Below are 18,909 nucleotides of genomic sequence, written 5' to 3'. Positions count from 1 at the left end.
TAATCTCAAATTCCATCTTGGCATTATTCTTTAAGTAGTATGGATATTATTTTAAAGGCTTAATATTATTACTGGCATTTTTCCTGGGACAGACACCAGAACTAAGGTAACATGCTTTCATGCATTTTTAAAAGTATCTACTTCCCTTTCTTCCCATTGTCATCAACACAGCATTATCATCTAATTTCCTACCCTTACCTCTTTTATGGTTTCAGTTTGTTTTTCTCTGTCATAGGTGTTCTCAGTGGGCATATATGAATCTTGTTGACTCTAAGTTAATGAGGGGTAGTAAAAAAAAGTTTGGAGATTTTTCCTGTCACGAAAAATAAATATTTTCACTGAAATATATTGTTTAGAGAAAGAGTATGTTTAAATTGAAAATATTTAAACATTGAAAATATATGTTTGAAAAATATGCAAGGTAATATTTCCTGGATGGAATGCATCTTGAGGAATACTACCTTTTTTTAAACTCGTCATTTCTTAATTCATAAACACTATATTAATATTTCCTGTACAATGTAATAGAAAATTTTGAATAGAAAGTAATTCCAAATTATCTTCATATGGTTATTAATGATAACAGAATGGCTGACAAGCACCTTAAATTGCATTCATTCACATAATAGAGAATATACTTACAGACTTGAATGTGTTATATGCATTTTCAGTCAGTTAGACACAATTTCACACAGTGGTAGTGATGAGTGACAATTAAGACTTAAAAGAGAAAAGAAACTAGTTCTTTTCTAACCTCTGCAAAGAAACCCCAGGTGTTATATCTCCTTTCACCAAAAAGCTTCACAATGCTTCTGAAATTTCTGAAAGAAAACTCATCATATGAAATATGAGAACAATGAGTTATATTTCAGCTTCTGCTAGCTGGACCTGAGTATTTGTTCACTGCAGTGAATCTCTGAATCTCTGAAGCTTAACTGGAAGAACTCCAACCCACTTGGTCAGTTCTGACCTTACATGAATCTATCTTCCACTGCATAAAGTATTCAGTTTTTATTTTGCACTGCAGGAAAGGCTTTTCCAAGACCTTCATCAGGTTTTAGAACTGGAATTGAAATTGGATTGGATGGAAATTGATTTTTCATTCACCTATGGCCACTGAAGAAGCCTTCACGTTGTCACTGTGCTCAGCAGTGCAAATGTTCATTCTCCCAAGAGGTTCAGGACACAGGCCCAAAGGTCAAATATCAGCTCCCTTCTTGTCCCAAACCTAACTAAACGTGACTGTCCTTTCACACTCAACCTCATCTAAAATCAGTCAAGGAACAGAATACTGAAGACCTCTGCCTGAAAGAAACTCTTCATAAGACTACTCTTTTAATCAGTCAGGTTTTTCTCATCCTTTAGAAAACTGGACTAAGATAACTCCAGTAAAACAGTTTGTAAAATTACTCAGCATGAGTTTAAATCTAACTTCATCTCACAATTCTTCATGCTGACAATGTGTCAAACAAGTTGGTTTGTTTAACAGATTACTTTTTAAAACAACTTTTGTACTACTTTTGTCATAGTACTTCCTTTTACGTAATGTCTAAGTGCAAGTCTAACCTTGAATGTCAAGGATGAAAATATTTTCAAAAAAAATGTCACAAATTTTCTCACATAATTCATGCATAGCTAAATTATTCTTTACTGTTATCCTCAGAAAAAAAAAATGCAAACAGTATGTTTTATGATCTTACATCCTTGGAACTCAGTACTCAATTTTTTCCCCACATTTTTAGCACTCCTCGGTAGCTCTTACATTCATTTCTTTAAGAAATTCTAAGTAGAGTAATAGTGTGGGCTTGTCTGATTTCTGTAGTACAATTAACAAATAGAAGTGTCTTGGTTTAGGGTAAATTTGGGAGAAAATTTTCAAAGGGGTTCTTTTTGAAAGCAAATTTCATCAGCCCCTCCTCCAACTGATTCGGGAAAAGATTTCTTTGGAGAGAAGTGGAAAAAAATGTTTATTTAACAGGCAAAATATTCACTAGAACAAAAAATGAAAATTAAACAATAAAACAATGAACAATATCAAACAATAAAACTTCTTGTCACCCAGAAGAGATGACAAACTCGCAAAGTCCCTCTGTGGGCTGTAGCTTGGCTCTGCCAGTGTCTTGTCAATCCTTCCAGTGCTGGAAATGCCACGGCCCAGGCCAGGCCCTGGTGGCCACAGGTGTGAGCTCCTGGTGCTCTTCTGGGTTTTTAGTCTAGAGAAGGTTTGAACAATTCTAAGGAAAAAAAAACCACAGTCTCTAAGGGAAGATCTTTACCTTAGCTAGCTAAAAATTAACTAAAAGCAAAGGAGAGCTCTGTCCCGCTGCCTGTTCATGTGGGAGACAACACAGCCCAGGAGAAGGATGCAGTTTCTGATAACAAACTCAGCACTTCTTATCTCCCTTCTTTTGCTCTTGGAACTAGTCTTAAAGGTGCAAAACTTATTTTTAGGCCAAACAGATGAATGGGGATGCGATCATCATAAAGGACAAGAAGCTCTCCTAACGAGGAAAATTTCAGGTCATACACAATTCATTAATTTGGGGAAGATAACCAAAGATTACTGCAGCTCCACACTATGACACTTTCCCCCTTCAATCTGTACCATAAAGTGCCTTTAAAATGCATTTTTATATATTTAAATGTAGTAAGCTTCAGTAACATTGCAGCATTCATATTTTCCCAACCTTACCCTCTTTTGAGCTAACATACTGTTGGGATAGTCAGTGTAATTGCTCTGCTACTGGGAACTTGTCAGCAGAAGTAAAAATGCCATCAGTAAGAATATATTTCTATTATAATAATTTACAATCTCTCTTCTAATAACACTGGAAATCCATCAGCACCAAGGCTCAGATATGTTTTCTGCCCTACTAATGAATAAATTAACAAGATCCCTGTGTTGCATTTGCACACATACATGTTTATGTATATATGATCCCAAACATGACTAGTTCTTTTTCATAAGGGAATTAGGAATATATATTATTTATTGTTATAAAAAATAAAGAAAGAAAATGAGGTCCCAATAGTTCTAATGAATAAAATGAAATTACTGCACTGAAAACCATATTGAAAAGCATAACTAAATTCAGCCAGCTTCAGTCAGTTCTGCAGACATCCACAGGCATGGGTGGCCCGTGCTGGCAGAAAGCATATACTTTGTGCTAAGAAATTATTTCATAATCAAGGTAATAAGTAGCTCAAATCTGCTTCTACTGCAATCAGAAGTACTATTGTCCTACAGAATCAATCAGTAATTATTCATAACAGTATCCATGTAGGATATCCATATAGGATATTCACACATACCCATCTAGATACCTTTAGCACAACCAGATTTTTTTATTTTTTTGCATTTTGAAACAAGCAAACAAAAGTCCTAAAAAGTAGAGAATATATTTTATACACACATGTATTGGATATGTGTATGCTGTATAAAGCTGTGGCTCCACATACTTTGGGAAGATTATTTGTTTTACAGCTATGCCATAACAAATACTGTACTTAGCAGGGAAAAAAGAAAGAAAGCAAACAAACAAAAAAAAAAAAAAAACAAAACAAAAAAAAAAGAAGAAAAAAATACATACTTCTTAATTTTAAAACTGTGATTATGGGTTTCTTTGCTGCTAGCTTAAAGTCTGCCTACTGTTTACAGCTGATCTCTGAAATGAGACTCAGACAAGTGTTCCTGTGTTAGGCAGCTTTCTTCTTCCTTTAGAAGAAAGACACCTGTTTGTAACCAAACCTGCATGTTACAACACTGCAGTCCCTGCTCCCCTTCCAAATTATATTTATTATCTTTATGGTTCCTTTAATAATTGAAGTCTGTGAAAGTATATCCAAACAAACTGAGAACTGCCTCTAACCAAGCCCTATCTCTTTGTGAGTTAAATTATCCAAAATTATCCAAGACAAGCAGAGAATGGAAATCAGTTTAGGCCACAAAGTTGCAAAGATTTATTTATGTGCTAACCTGAAGCTCTGTGAATAGTCCTGTTGACTTCAGAGGGATTACTTATAGTCCATGAAGTTGAGCAATCTGCGTAAGTGATTGCAAAATTGAAACCTTAGATAGACTGTAATTGGATTTTGAAAAAGGCTCAGAAACTGAATACACAGCTATAAATCACATGTGCTCAAAGTGTTATAAATCACCAAAAAAAAAAGAATGTTTGAAATAGAATTCTTTTTCTTAGCAGTTCAGCTGTATGAGGGCTAATTAGTGAAAAAAATTAATTTTAAATTTTTACAGATCATTAAATGTAAAGCCCCTGAAGCATGTCATATAAGTCAAAAGATATGCATCTTTGACAGAACACTTTTATTTACTTTCTTCTTACAACTTCAGTTATGATAAGTGAATTACCTGGATGACAGAGTGAAAGGAAGTTCATAAAATATTAGATCTAGGTGAAGATCAAATATATAACCAACAAATGTGTCCAATAATTAAGAAGGAAAAGGTATAAAATGAGTGCATTTATTACAAGCCATATATGCTTGATGTTTTGGGAGGACACATGCTTTGTTTTAATTAGCTGTCTCTCACTGAGTTGCTTGGCCAAAGCCTCCTGATAAGGAAAAAAAAATTGTAGCCATTGGTCAAAATGCTTGTAACAAATCTTGTTTTAAATTGAAGCTATTTATTCAGAAACCAATCTACTACTGCTGCAGCAATCAATGTGTTTTCCTTGGAGTAGAACTACTCCTGAGCTACTGGAAGACTCTTGTTAATTGCCTGTAACTAAATGATTGCTGTGCTTCTGGATGTAACTCTCTGGCACTTGCTCGTTTGTTGTGTTTAACAGAATGCCTGTCGCCCTAAGGGTTAGCCGAGTAATTTTCCTTTACTATTTTCTACATTCAGTCTCAGTTCCTTAAGGAGAGACAGGTCTGTAATTTGAGCAATGCAGCACTGGGGCTAACTAGACTTTAAAAGGTTTGCACTTCTCATATCTTGCTTCTGATGTGGAATTGTGAAGAAATGGAATCTTTTTAGTATGTAGCCACTACAGAAAACTTGAATTTCAGCAGGAAAAACAGATCACACTTCAAAAGGAGTGTAATGCCTGCTGCAGCAACTGTGCTCAAATCACGCTGTAAAAGGCAGAATAAAGCAGCAGAAAAAAATGCTATTGTGAAGGTAGCCATGAGCTGCAACCTTGCTCTGCTCTTTACCGTGTCTTTAAAAGTCACTACATCGTTGTTGAAACTGCTGACAGACACATCACCCACACCCTTGGCACCCACAGAGCATTTTTCAGGAGTAAGCTCTGCCTGGGAGGAGCCAGAGCACCTTCCCCAGTTCACGCTGGGAAAACCGAGGCACAGAAACGTGAAATGGCTTCAGTCACTTGAGGGGCCCACAGCAGGGGCAGGACTGAGCCTTCTGCTTCTTCCACCTTCAGTTCAGCTCAACACAGAGTAACACTGTTCCTAAAACCCCTGAGGCATCTCAGAGCCAGCCAGTGGCCTTTTAGGGCACAGTTCAGCATCCTGAAGAAAAACAAACTGAAAACAATCAACCTGGTGTAGCGCTGTGCTGAGGCCAGTCCTCCTGCCTCCATGGTGCTGCATGGAGGTGGCTGTCCCACTTCCAGCACTTCCCATTTCCAGCTCTTCCCACTTCCAGCACTTCCCATTTCCCGCTCTTCCCACTTCCAACACTTTGGGGTGAGCTCAGGCACCTCGTGGGCTGGGTGTAAGGATGCAGCAATCTGCTGGGCTGATCACTGCCCCTCGCTGCCTCTGACCCCTGACAAACTGCACCCAAAGCACAGAGTGAACATGTGCTGGTAGATGCTGTCCAGCACAGAGGAAAGCACAAGCTGGCTCTGCTAGATCAATAGACCACGAAACTTCCTTTGCAAACAAATCTGTTTAAGAAAGAGCCACTTTGTCTGTGTACCATCACGATGGCTCAGCAGCAACACATGAAAAGGTAATTGCTTATATGTTTCAGGCTGACTAGAGAATTTTGTTGTTTGCTTTGATGGCCTAATTAAGGACACTTTCATGTGCTTTCAGATAGATTTTACTGAAGCAAACATAAAGGCATAATCTTACTTTATGGGGAAACATATAACTAAGGGGGACTCTGATGGCAAAAGTGATGCAGTGTATTAGTCTGATTTCATGCACAATGACAGAAAACAGATGAATACCTGCAGTTATTTCTTTCCATTTAATATAAAAATCATTAGTTGAGAAAAAACTTCTGTTTTCCAGTTGCAAAGTTTTTCTTTGCCTTTAGTGAGTCATAGCAGCAGGCACATAGAGTACTTTGTGCCTAGCAACCCGAAATATTAAAGCCTTTCTTCTAGTTACCATTGAACAGCTGCATCACCTGTATTACAATATGATAAACAGGATATAGTAAGCCAGTGCAGAGTAATTTCCATTTCCATTTATATTCTAAAATACTGCATTACTTGTCTATGCAAACCACATTTTATCAAATGTTTTTAATAACATTTCCCTCTCTGGACCAGAAAAGTATTGGGAGTTTGAAATAACCACGCCAGTCTTAAAAATATCTAACACAAAAGAGTTTCCAGCACAGTTTTGGAACGAATGACATGGAATATAAATGCCTTTTTATTTTATTTTATTACACTTTTAGTGTCTTCTAGAGAGCAATGAAATCTTCTTACAGTTGCCTCATAATAATATAAAAAAGGTGTGTGATTCTCAGTAGATGCTGTCAAATAAATGCAATTTTCAATTTTTCCTCCAACCTTTTATTTCTCTAATTGAATTGTATTGTGCTGGATTATCAAATCTACAGAACTAGACACAGAAAAGGTTACTCCAAGTCCACACTACTTCACTCAGACAGAAGCTGCCCCCCTGAAGAGGACACTGTGAAAATAACACGTGTTCCAGCACAGATCTTTTATGAAACAAACTCTGTACCTCAGATGTCCAAGATCTGGTATTTCATCATTCCTCAAAACTGAGAGCATGGAAGCTCTTCAGACTTGCCCCATCTAGTGATTTCCAATTACAAAACTGTTAACAACTCTCTTACTACCCTCCTTTTTTGACACTACCAGTTTTCAGTCAATGAGCAAATGAGAAGTAACAAAGCTCTGTGATCTTCCTACAAACTGGGGGAGGCAAAAAGGAAGTATTCCATGGTGGTATATTTCCTTTGGTTTGAAAAGTGGCTCCAGTGCTGGTGCTGGACGCCTGTGGTGGCCACAACTGACCAGTCCCTGTCCTCAGGAACGGAGCTCCATGGTGGTGGCCCCAATCCATCCTGTCAGCAGATGCAGCAGAGACACCAGGGGTCTGAATGTCACAGCAGACTAACCAGGACTGTTTGCTGTGTCTGCACATCAGCTAAGCCCACTGGGGAAAAGTGAGAATAAAACGCAGACCTCTGGGAAACTATTAAAAATATTAACATAAATATAACTGAGATGGGAGGTTGTAGGGTTCCTTGGATAACGTGTCTTCACATCTCTCAAGTGTTTTGTGGGGTTTCTAAAATTATTTTTATTTTTGTTTTTATTTTGGAAAAAATAAAGAAATTCTTAATCTTGCCCAGTTTGCCCACATTCTGTTTGTATATAGTCCTCAAGAAGGAAACATTTGCCTTTGCTTTCACTCTAAGTCAAATGACAACATTTATCTAGGTAAAGCAAACTGTGATCTATCAACAGAAAGAAAAAAGGAAGAGAATTACAAAATATACCACATATATGCACATACTCATTGACAAACACACACACACACATCCCCAGCAAAAATTAGTTTTTAAATGAGCAATTCATATGGTGTATCAGAGGGAAAAAACATCTAATTGAAGAATATAAAACCCATCAATCAGGTATTCATTCAAGGGCTTTCTAATGAAATAAATACACAAAATAACCCATCATTCATTATTTTATTTTAATGTTTAACAGAAATGCAAGGTCTGCTGCTAATCTTTCTGTGGTTTGGAATGTGGTTGTTACTGCATTTTGTAATTCTTTGCAGAGCTGATGTACACAGTTGAGCTTGCTGGTGGGCTTGGTGCTATTCTGCTGCTGCTTGTTTGTTTAGTGACTATCTACAAGTGTTACAAGATAGAGATTATGCTCTTCTACAGAAATCATTTTGGAGCTGAAGAACTAGATGGAGGTAAGGCAGATTCTTAGCACATTTCCTACTTTCTAAGAATATCTGTCTTTTATTTCTTTCCACCAAGGGCCAAATTTCATTTCAGTTCAAGATGTATTAACAACTGCAATTTTAGGTGCTGACTTGAATATACATTCCTCATGGAGCACATAAACACAGTCACTGCTGAGCTGATGTATGTGCTGTTCTCTGGAGCTCCAGGAGACATCCATGTCTTTTGGATTTTTATTCCCAACACTGAATGTAAATTGCCAACATCTGTGCATTAAAGATTTTCACTTCCTGTCAGCACTGAAAGCCAGCTTTACTTTTCTGTGAGCAAGGGGGTGTTTTTCCTAATTGTATTGAACAAATAGATAGAGGTTGAAGTATATCTCAATTTACTGCTTGTTTAAACTGATCAGTTTCAATAAACTGTACTGAGTGTTTGGGAATGTACCCAGTAGTTCCTTTGCTTGAGTTCATTTACTTAATCACTGAGCAGGCTGCAAATGGTCATTAAAGTTGTTCTGTGGTTCAAGGATGTCCAGCCTAAACAAAAGTAATCCACATTATAGGCACCAGCTCTGTCAAACATATACACAAATTTCCATCTTTACCTTTTTAAGGACTGAAGGAAAAGGTAATCTTTGCCTCTAGCCTTACTAATCAAAATTCTTCTTGAACAGCAAACTGGGTTGAGCTGAAGGCTCTGATTAATTAGATTTGGTTTATTGGGTCAGAGTTCCTGATGTTTTGGGCTACCACTATGTCTTTGGTGACAGGACCTTTTTTTCCTACAGAAATACTAATAAAAGGTTTTTTTGCAGGTCAAGATAATAGCCTGTAGACAGAAGCCACTGTGATATCTGTGATATATTAAAATAAATATGTACTGATAAACAAGTGATAGCTAAATCTGTCACTGATAAGGAAAAGAGCAGTTGCAGAATTACAGGTCCTTATATAAGACTTCCATAATAAAATCACTAGGGAATGACCCATTTCTGCCTCCCATCTAAAAATGCACAAGGATTCAAAATAGAAAATGCTCAGAACAACAAGCCAAAGAACATCAGAACATTTTGTAACCTTCTACAGGATTTACAAAAAGATGCATTAATGTAGCAACTCAGTGAGGAAAAAAGTCAGGTTATTCTATTTATTTTACTGAGGAGGAAACTGAGGCCCGGAGGGACTGTGAGTCATGGAGGATTTTGACAGACACCTTTTTTACGGAAGCTGAGATCCTCTCCTATCCACAAAGCAGCTGCCAGTTTAAATGTGCATGCTTACTTCCATAAATTATGTGAATTTAATAATAGTCATATTAGAATATGCAGAAATAGACACTTAAAAATTCTTTCGATAGATGTAATTTTTTTTTCTCTTAGTATCAGTAAGTAATTCTTGCTTTTATAGTTGTCATTTATCTTTTTCTCAAATAATTCCAATTAATTTGAGGAATTACACTGCCAGGTGTTATACTCTTGCCTCTCTCTCTTGTCCCATCCCAAACATTGGTCACTTGGGAACAGCAATACTTGAATAACGGATTTTAAACATCAAAAAAAGTTACCTCTAAAAGATTCTATTATTCAAAAGGAGGAAAACCAATATCCATTCAGTTTATCCTTCTGAGCAAAAGTCATTGTTAAAGAAGGTCAAGCATGTATTTTCCTTAGAAGATCAGGGTAAACACTGATACCTTGGGTGCTTAACCACAGCAATATAAAAAGAAAAATACTATTTATAAATTCCTAATGCAAACATGTAGCTTCTACTATGTTCAATATGATAGCAACATGGATAAAACCCATTGTGCTAATGAAATGACTGCAGCTGCACATTTCACTCTGTCTCTTTCACTTCCACTCATGCAAAAGATGGAAGATGGAGAGAAAATGTTCCACAGAAGCTCAAGACATGGCTTGTGCAGAAATAAATTGCAGACACAGACCGAGATCCCTTCCTTGGGCTTAGTTAGTTACTGACAGACACAAAATGCTGAACTCTAAAATCCTATTCTAACCACATCTCCTGCAGTGCAGCAGCAGCGCGCCCACGTTCTATTCATAATTTACACCATGTTCTGTCATACTTCAGGACAGCATGGAGATAAGCAAACATCAAAATATCACAGTCTTTTTTTTTGTGTGTGTGCACTGTATTGTACCCAGAGAGGATTTGAAATGCTTTAAAGGTGAGGTCCAATTAAAATTTTCAGTTGAAAATCTCTTTTAAAATTCAATGCTTCATTTCTTCCCTGATCAGAGAACAAGCCCTTCAGGATGTCAAATCTCATCACAATTCCTTTTTCCTTTCCAAGCCTTAGACACGTCAGTTTTTCTGAGGCTAACTAAAATACACATTTTTGTGGGAGGCATGGGTAAATTGTGAGAAGTACTTGAAAACAAAGTATTTAACCCTTACAGCTAATGCAACTCAATTTATTACTTTCTGTAGGGATACTGCAGATTAAAGAAGTGCCTGCAGCTGTCAATTCCTCATTTCTCTAACTTACACTGTTGAATTTCCCAGTGTTTTTTTCTCAGCCTAAGGACAAGGCTCTCCTGTTTTTCTCTCTCCTTCAGACGCTCCTGCTCAGTCCTGAGAATGGGAATTGAAGCCTCCTTTTATGTTTTTATGGTTGATTCCCTGCCTTTCCTACTAGTTTGGAATACAGTAATATTGCTGCTTCACCTCTCACTCTATTCCTGTGCTCTCCAACTGCATGGGAGCTGGCTCCTCCCAAGGGGATGGGGTGATGGACCCCACAATGTGTCCCTCAGTGCAGAGGAGCGCAGGGTGCCCGTGTCCACTCAGGGACCTCACTGTGGGTGTCTGACTGCTCCCCAGTCACAGGAGCACAGGGAAAAGGGAAACACTCTGACCCTTGACAAAGCAGTAGCTTTTTTACCTGCAGGTGTTTGATGTGACCTTGCATCTCTGAGCCATAACTCACCACTACTGGTTTGGTGGCCAGAAACTCCCAAATCTGTTTAGGTGGAAAAATCCAGTTTAAGATCTTTCTGCATACACAGTAAAGATGATAGCTTGAAGTGCCCTGCAAACAAAGCAATGCCCTGACTGTTCTGAAAACAACAGCATTTTCACAAATAGATACTTCACTGGGAACTTCTAAGGGCTAATCTTTGTCAAATGTCAGGTAACCTTTACAGCTTTGCAGCTTTAAAATTAAAAGCTTGTTTTAAAAAGCCTTGTCCATAAAGCACACTCTAGGGACTAAAATTATATTACTGAAAGCCACTCTTAGAAGTGATGATTTCTTTTGGTTTGTTGCATATTGTGCTCCAACAAAACAGATTTTATACCACGTTCATTCTCTGTGTAGATTTTTAGCAGTGCCTTTTCATGTATTTTTTACTTGAAGAACCTTCTCTTGCTGTTGTTCCCAATTTTTAAATGACTTTATGAAAAGAAGTATTGTACTTTAACTGACAGAGTGAAAATGTAAATAGCCATTTACAAGTAGCAGTGATCAACATGTGCCCTGACTTCTTTCTAGCTTGCGCTCTATGACTTTAAATGCTAATTGTATCAGAAGACATATTACCACTATGCAGAAATCTTCTTTTTATCTAAATTTAAGCTGATTTCTAGACACCCAAAAGTCAGTGGAAATTTTCCCATTATTTTACCTGGGACAGCTTTCTCCTTTTACTTTTCCTGCTCATCAAGTTGTGCAAGGAGCAGTCCCCAGGCATGACAGCCACATCAACCACAGTGAGGGTGGAGAGGAGAATAATTTCTCTCAGTAGTGCAGTTATGATCCTGCCTCAGAGTGGATAGGAGGCTCAAAGTGACCAAATTAGCTGGTTTTGATTTTTTTTTGGTTGCCTTTCTAGATCTAAGAGGTTCCAGTGCATATGTGAATGACTGTATGCCAGTTTTAATTTACATTATGGATAAACCCAGAAGTCGATGGGTGACAAGCTAAAAACCATTGGACATGGTCAGATAGGCAAACATACTCAAGAACTTTTACACGTGTTTGTGTTTTAAATTCTAGTTTCAGAGGCAAGACCATACAGTACAGCTAATAGAAGCAGTTTGCAGGTATCTGCTGCTCCATCACCTGGGTAGATTTTTAACCTTTTAAAATGGTGAAAGTTTTTTATCAAGGATTTGCTGAGCAAAGGTGAACACAATCTTAAAAAAAAAGAGAGAAAAGAAGAAATTTTACACTAGGAGGATGGCAAAACCAAGAAGTAATTGAAGACAAAACCTGACTAAACGTGTTTTAAACAGAAGTCAAACTTTAGGCTCAAGGAATCAAAAAGACTGTAGGCCACTGATAGCTAAAAAGCGAGAGTTTTGTTTGAGAGCTCAAATTATGACGTTCACAATGACCCTTGGTTCTTTTAGGTTCCATCAGCTGTTTCTAAAATATTGGTCAGGGGCTCATTGTGGTGTCCTCAGTCTTCTGCTCAGCTCTCTGTGCCATGGAAACCTTGTTGAATGGAAGGAAGCCATGGCCTCTGTGCAGCTCTGTTACAGGGAAGGCCACTGGGCCAGGCCTGGGGAGTTTCCGTTCTGGAAAAGTGGCTGCTTGTTTGTTTGTTTGTTTGTTTTCCACCATATTTCTGAAACAAAGAAATAAAGCAAAGTGCTCCCAATAAGATCAAAACGTGCCACTGCTGAGCTCTCCCAGTTCCAGAAATCTTGTTTGGGTTTGGTACATGACATCTGCAATGATTCTTGGCTGGGCTGTTTGCCCTTTCATGAGAGATGAATTTCTGCTTCGTGCTGAGGGAAAGCAAATCAATGCTCAAATTAGGAGATTGATGAAACTGGCTCTTCCTTGCAGTTCCTGTTGCACCTGGGAGTCCTTATGTAATCATGATTTTGTCCTTGCTATTATTTAACTGCAAAAGACTAGCAGGGTTCATGGGTGAACCTATGGGAATGCCCAGATAATGTCTTATTAATTGTCCAGGACAAGAGCAGATAAGAGATACTTCTTGGTGGTGTCCTGTGTTTCATCCCAGTGAAACTCTTAAGCAGCAAGTATTGGCAGTGCTTTAAGATTCTTCAGGTTTCTGTGTGACTAAGTTATTAACTTTCAAATATAACTTTTACCATTGGTTTAAGCACCACCAAAGCACTTGTGTTAATGATTATGCTATGCAGGTATAGCTAGACTGAAATTACTGCTGAAGTTAGTGACTTTGCAATTACTGAATCTTCCCTGGGGATGCACAAAATAAGTTTGCAATAGCAGTCTCACCACTCGTTTATATATTCTTATTGGCTATTGGCAAATTGTGACGATAAGAAGTCCTGCTCTATGAATATCAATTTAAAATTCTATTAAAATCACCTTAGAAAAATGCAGCTCTCTTCTTTCTAAACATTACTGGTTACAAAAAGGGATTTTTCTCTTATTTAATTACAATTTTATTGCTGGAAAACTGTTTCCTTTAACTCTTCTTGTTTATGCTATTTATTTACATCTGAAATGCAATTCAAACAATAAAAACTGAATTTATGTCTCTACTGAATATGAGATTTTTCTAGATTCTGCACATGAAATGTCCCAATTTAAAGGAAAATACCTTATTTTTTCTCTCTTCCTATTTCACAGAATTTAAAGTTCATGTGCAATTTATTATATATATATATATATATATATATATTTAAAAATAAAATATTACCAAGATCATCTTTGAATTTCAAACTAAGAGATTGTTGTAGGTTAAAAAGTTCAGATACAAAGCAGAAAAAAAAGATATTCCCATACAATTCAACATCACTCACTTGCACAAGAATGTGAACTATCATGAGGAATGCTACATTTAAAATATACTATGCTATGGAAAAATTGTGTGGGTAGTTCTTAATTTTTATTAACATTAAAAGGGCTTGACATTTAAAAATAATAGAAAATGTTACATCAGCTACAGTAAATAGTGTGAAGAAAAGTAGAAGTATTTTTGAAAGACCTAGGATTTGAGTGGTTTATTCAACTCAGCATTAAATGACATTTTTTCATTATATTAAGGATAACCACTATCCCAATGTATATATTAAATGTAGCCCCTAAAATAGTGAAGCAAATACAGATTAAGAAATTCCATAATTTTTAAGCAACTACAGTCTGAGAAATTTTGACAGGTTCTTTGTAACCTTTCCTGAACAGATCATGTGTTTTGAAGACAAAAGTTTCCTGTATCAGTTTGACTCCAGCTCCCTGCAGCATATGGAAGGATCCAATCTCCTGTTTCCCCTTGAAATCCTGTGCATGGTCAGCTGCCTCCACTGCACTGAATGTGTCTGAAGGCACTGCAAAATAATCTGAGGATTTCAAGATGCACAGACACATAAACTGACTCCATCCTCTAGGTCTTAGAGCTTAATTGAAATAAGGTTCATTATGAAAGACAACATTGTGGGATTTCTCCTTATTTTGATCTCTTAATCTGTCATGTGCTAAAATCTATCATGCCAGCTAAAAGTCAGAATTTGTCACTGGCTTGAACATGGCTGATAAGAAAAAAAAAATACTCTAGAAAGTTTTGGGGATTTTTTTTTTTAATTTTTCATTATGATTTATCTGTCCCATATTAGCAGGAATATCTTCAATGTTTAAGTTTATTAAACCCTCAAAGGCCCAAACTGCTGACTTTTGAAGTGTAACATGGAAATCATTAGAAAACACATACATCTATAATGCAAATTTGATGTTAAATGTGCTTGGTGGTCCCTGTAGAAGAGGGAGTTTTATCTTTCTTTCTGTAGGCACCAGCTTATCATTTCTTCATGTGTAGCTGTTAAGAGAGCATGCATACAGATGAGTTCTTAGATGTCTGATAGCAATTTACTTACCCAAAGATCCCATTTGCATGTGAAAAAGTAGATGCATATAGAGTCTGGGTTTCATTTTATGCTTACACTGAGCCTTTAAGTGACTGCTGCTGAGCACATCCTCGGAATAACAAGAAGCATTTACAGCTTCATCCCCTAAAAATTTATATCACTTCTGTTGGATTAACATTGTAGAAAGTTACAGGGAGCATGACAGCATACTCTGCATTTAGATGAGTACCAAAAGGAATGGGCAGGATTAAAGAATGCATGCTCCAATGATGCAATGGGTGCTTTGCCTAGAAATCTGGGCCACTAAGTGAAGTAATCTTTCCATGTGTTATTAATAGAGATGAGGTTTGACCTTCAGTGTTTACCCCTAAGGTCTATATAAACCTGTGGCTGAGTGTAGCTCCATGACCATTGCTCACTTAAAATCTTCTCCTTTTCAGCTCCATTGAATGCTTGAGTTGATAGGACAGTTTGTAACTCAGTTTGTTTTGCCTGGAGTCTTGCAGTACTAGTGGTTTGGGGCTGACTGAAACATTTGTGGACTGAAGGCATCACACCTTGAGCACAAGCTGCATTTGACCTCATTGTGATGAATTAATCCAGAGCTGCCCTTTGCCTGATGCCCGAAAACATCTCTGCAGATATACCCTAGAGCCCAAGCATTCTTTGCCCTACAAATACTAGTAAAACTAGGAGGGAAAGACATTTTTCCTGCAATGGAGGATGATGCAGCTGTAGTTAGAGGAGATGCTGAGATGCTGGAGCCTCTATGATATGAAAAAATGTGTACTTTGACTAAATGCATAAGTGTAATATTTGCATATGCAATAAAACAATGTCACAGCACAAATAATCCCTTCCAAGTAAGAATGTGTGTTTGTATCTTAGCAGGCATTACTCAGCCTTTAAAACAGTTTGAATTCTACATTATTTCCTATTTATCTCTTTGAAAAATGATGCATTCTCATCTTTACTCAGACTGAACAGAGCAGCACTTGTCTCAAGCATGTACCATGGTCATGACCATTAATGTCTGACAATAGAATATGTCATTGCAGCATCAGCATTTTTCAGTTGTAATAATTCCCCCATATATTTGTTGACCTCACTGTGTGGTAACTCTTTTGCTGGGTTATCACTGTCCAACTGCAGAAACAAAAACCTGCAGTGTATGTCCTTCTATACTTGATCAAATCCATCTTATTTTAAGGCATTATCAAAGGCAGGAGATGCTTTTCTGTTGTTAAAGGACATGTTTTTATAAATACTCCCAAAAAATCCTGGAAAGTGTGACCCATAAAAGGCAGTGCTTCTCTTTTTCTTAGTTTCTATTTTTTTTTTTTTGCTGTTGTTTTGGTTGGGTTTGTTTTTTCTTTCACTTGTTTTGTTTGTGTTTTTTTTTTTCCCTGTGGCTATAACAATGCAATAGATAATACTGCACAAAAGATGTGCAGGGCACAGAATGAGCACAGAATGGCCATTTCATGGGTTTAGAAAGTTTAAAAGTAGTAACAGTGCAACCACATTTGTTCTGTCATCTGCAAATATTAATTAGCATAGTGAACATGGTTCCTCAGAAGGGAGAGAGGACTGCTCAAGATTAGCACCGCTCCATTAATTTCATTTACACTCTTTCCATCCACCCTACAGCTGGCAGGTTTTTCAAAATAATGCTACCAGACTACAAAAAGGTGTAAAATGAAGAAAGGAGCTGTTCAATAAGTAAATGAAGTCAGCACTGGCTGAATATAACATTACTTATGAGACACAGTATTTAGAATATTCAATCAGATCTCTTTTATAAGCAATTGATATTCTGGGTAGTCTGTTCATAATGTTGTCAAGAGAGTTAGAAGGATGTTAACATTTCATTACTCTTGTCATTGATTTTCCTCTGCTTTCTTCACAACAAAAATCAGAATGTGACCTCTTATTCCACTGAATTAGTTCCAGAACGCTTGGCATTATTGACCTCCTAATGAAAATTAATGGCAGCCCTTTTGATTCAGTCTTTCAAGTAGGCACACCAAGCACATTTAAAACACAGGCATGGTTATTTCTCATATTGAAGTAACACACTGTTAAGTAATAAAATTTACATTAATACAATATTAAATTTGCAAATTTAAGTGCACAGAATTCAAGAAATTTAAATTACATTATCAGGAGCTGATGCTGGAAAGATTTAAGCTTGGCAATAATTTCAGACCTGGAGAATTAAAGAGTTTTACAAGGAATGCTATATGTACACTTAAAGCATTTCAGCCTCAGGTCCTAAATTTATAGTAAAATTCTGGTAAAACTGAAATACTTTTACTATGCAGCAGAGACATTTACATTAGCCCAGTTATTTCCATGCTCTTCATTCTCCTTTTATGCTAGACAAGAATTCAAATTCTCAGTGACTTTTGACTTTTGTGCTCATGAGCTGTCACCCTGCTGTTGAATGGATTTCCTTCATTCAGATCCTTACATAAACTGACTTCTGTCTATGGACATGGAGCCTTTCTTCCTTGTGTCTGTGTAACTCAGGATTATCCCTACCAGGTGAAACAGGAAAGCTGAATGAATGCGTATCTGGAGACTGGGTGAAAGCTCGCCATTTTATCTAAACATTTCCTCTTCCCGGAAAATTCTCCTAGAAATAATACCTGGGGAAATATCTGTGAAAACTGCTAAAATAAGGAATAAACTAACTTAATTTCCCTCTTTCCTTAGACAACAAAGATTATGATGCATATCTATCTTATACCAAAGTGGATCCTGACCAGTGGAATCAAGAAACTGGAGAAGAAGAAAGATTTGCTCTTGAGATTCTACCAGATATGCTGGAAAAGCATTATGGATACAAGTTGTTCATACCAGACAGAGATTTGATTCCCACAGGAAGTAAGTAATATCTTTATTTTCATGTGATATTGAATGAGAAAATGAGTGATTGCAGGGATTGTTTTAGTCTTGCTTCTAAATCTACTCCTTCAGAATGTGATCTTTTCTCCCATGTCTTCGAGAATGGTGAGGATAAGCAACAAAACCTTAATGTGCATTTCCCAGATAAGAGGATCATTATTTAGTAATTGTATTGTTTTAATTGAAGGTAAAACAGTGCAGAAAGGGGATGCATAAGTAAAGGAAATGAAAGAAACTAACATTTTTCAGATTTTTTGAGAACTTGCACATCTAGGAATGAATACCAAGTTCTGTGTTTTCAGTTCCTTAGATTTTGTTTGGAAATATATCCATGATTCTAAATATTACAGAAATTCACACAGGAAGGAAAAAACTGTGTTTGGACTAAGATAATGGTTGAGAAATACACCAGAAAAAAAAGTAGTGAATTCTGTCAGTGTCCACTGTAGCCAATTCTATAGCGGATGTACTTGATCATTCTCAGAGACTGAATACTAGAATTGATTCCAGCTGGTACAAGTAGATCTTTTTCATGTTCCTCTCACATATTCCAACATAAGTGCAGTAATATTTTGTTAGTTGTTGTAATATTCTTCATGACTTCAGTGTAACCACATAGACAGTGACTAAGTTCAATACCTTTAATGAAAGATAAAAGAAAGGATGCTTGGTATAGACAAACAACATAGAACATCAAGCAATCTAATGGATATTTTTTAAATCTACAGCACACTAAACACTAATTTGCAGGAAATAACAATTTTTATGAATGCATGTGGAAGGGCCATGTAGGAAAAACAGAATCTTAGCCTACCAAAACAACTTAGAGTATCATTTGGATTTGAGACTGAGGTCCTGAAGCACATGGCTGCTGCTCTGTTGTCTAACTGGGTGACTTTGCCTTTTTAAAGGTAAAAATCATGATGGGCATATTTGTTCCAATAGCAATTTAGATGATACAAAGCCATAGCTCATGAAGAAACACTCACAATCCATAGCACATGTGAGAATATATGTTTTGCAGGATCACAGAATGGCTGAGGTTGG

The 18,909-nt window shown here is 37.0% G+C and overlaps 1 protein-coding gene across 3 annotated transcripts in view; it reads left to right on the top strand.

The window, feature by feature from the left end:
- Window positions 1-18,909, top strand: part of IL1RAPL1 (interleukin 1 receptor accessory protein like 1) — a 668,131-nt gene that overhangs the window by 644,561 nt on the left and 4,661 nt on the right. For all 3 annotated transcript variants that reach the window (XM_063182325.1, XM_063182330.1, XM_063182319.1), the window contains 2 exons: window positions 7,990-8,133; window positions 17,671-17,841. In XM_063182325.1, the coding sequence (XP_063038395.1) occupies window positions 7,990-8,133; window positions 17,671-17,841 (315 nt within the window). The remainder of the gene's footprint in view (window positions 1-7,989; window positions 8,134-17,670; window positions 17,842-18,909) is intronic.

Source organism: Melospiza melodia, chromosome 2 (assembly GCF_035770615.1).
Source record: "Melospiza melodia melodia isolate bMelMel2 chromosome 2, bMelMel2.pri, whole genome shotgun sequence".
Lineage (NCBI taxonomy): Eukaryota > Metazoa > Chordata > Aves > Passeriformes > Passerellidae > Melospiza > Melospiza melodia.
Note: the sequence above shows the minus strand (reverse complement) of the source record. Positions and strands in the feature narration are given on the sequence as shown.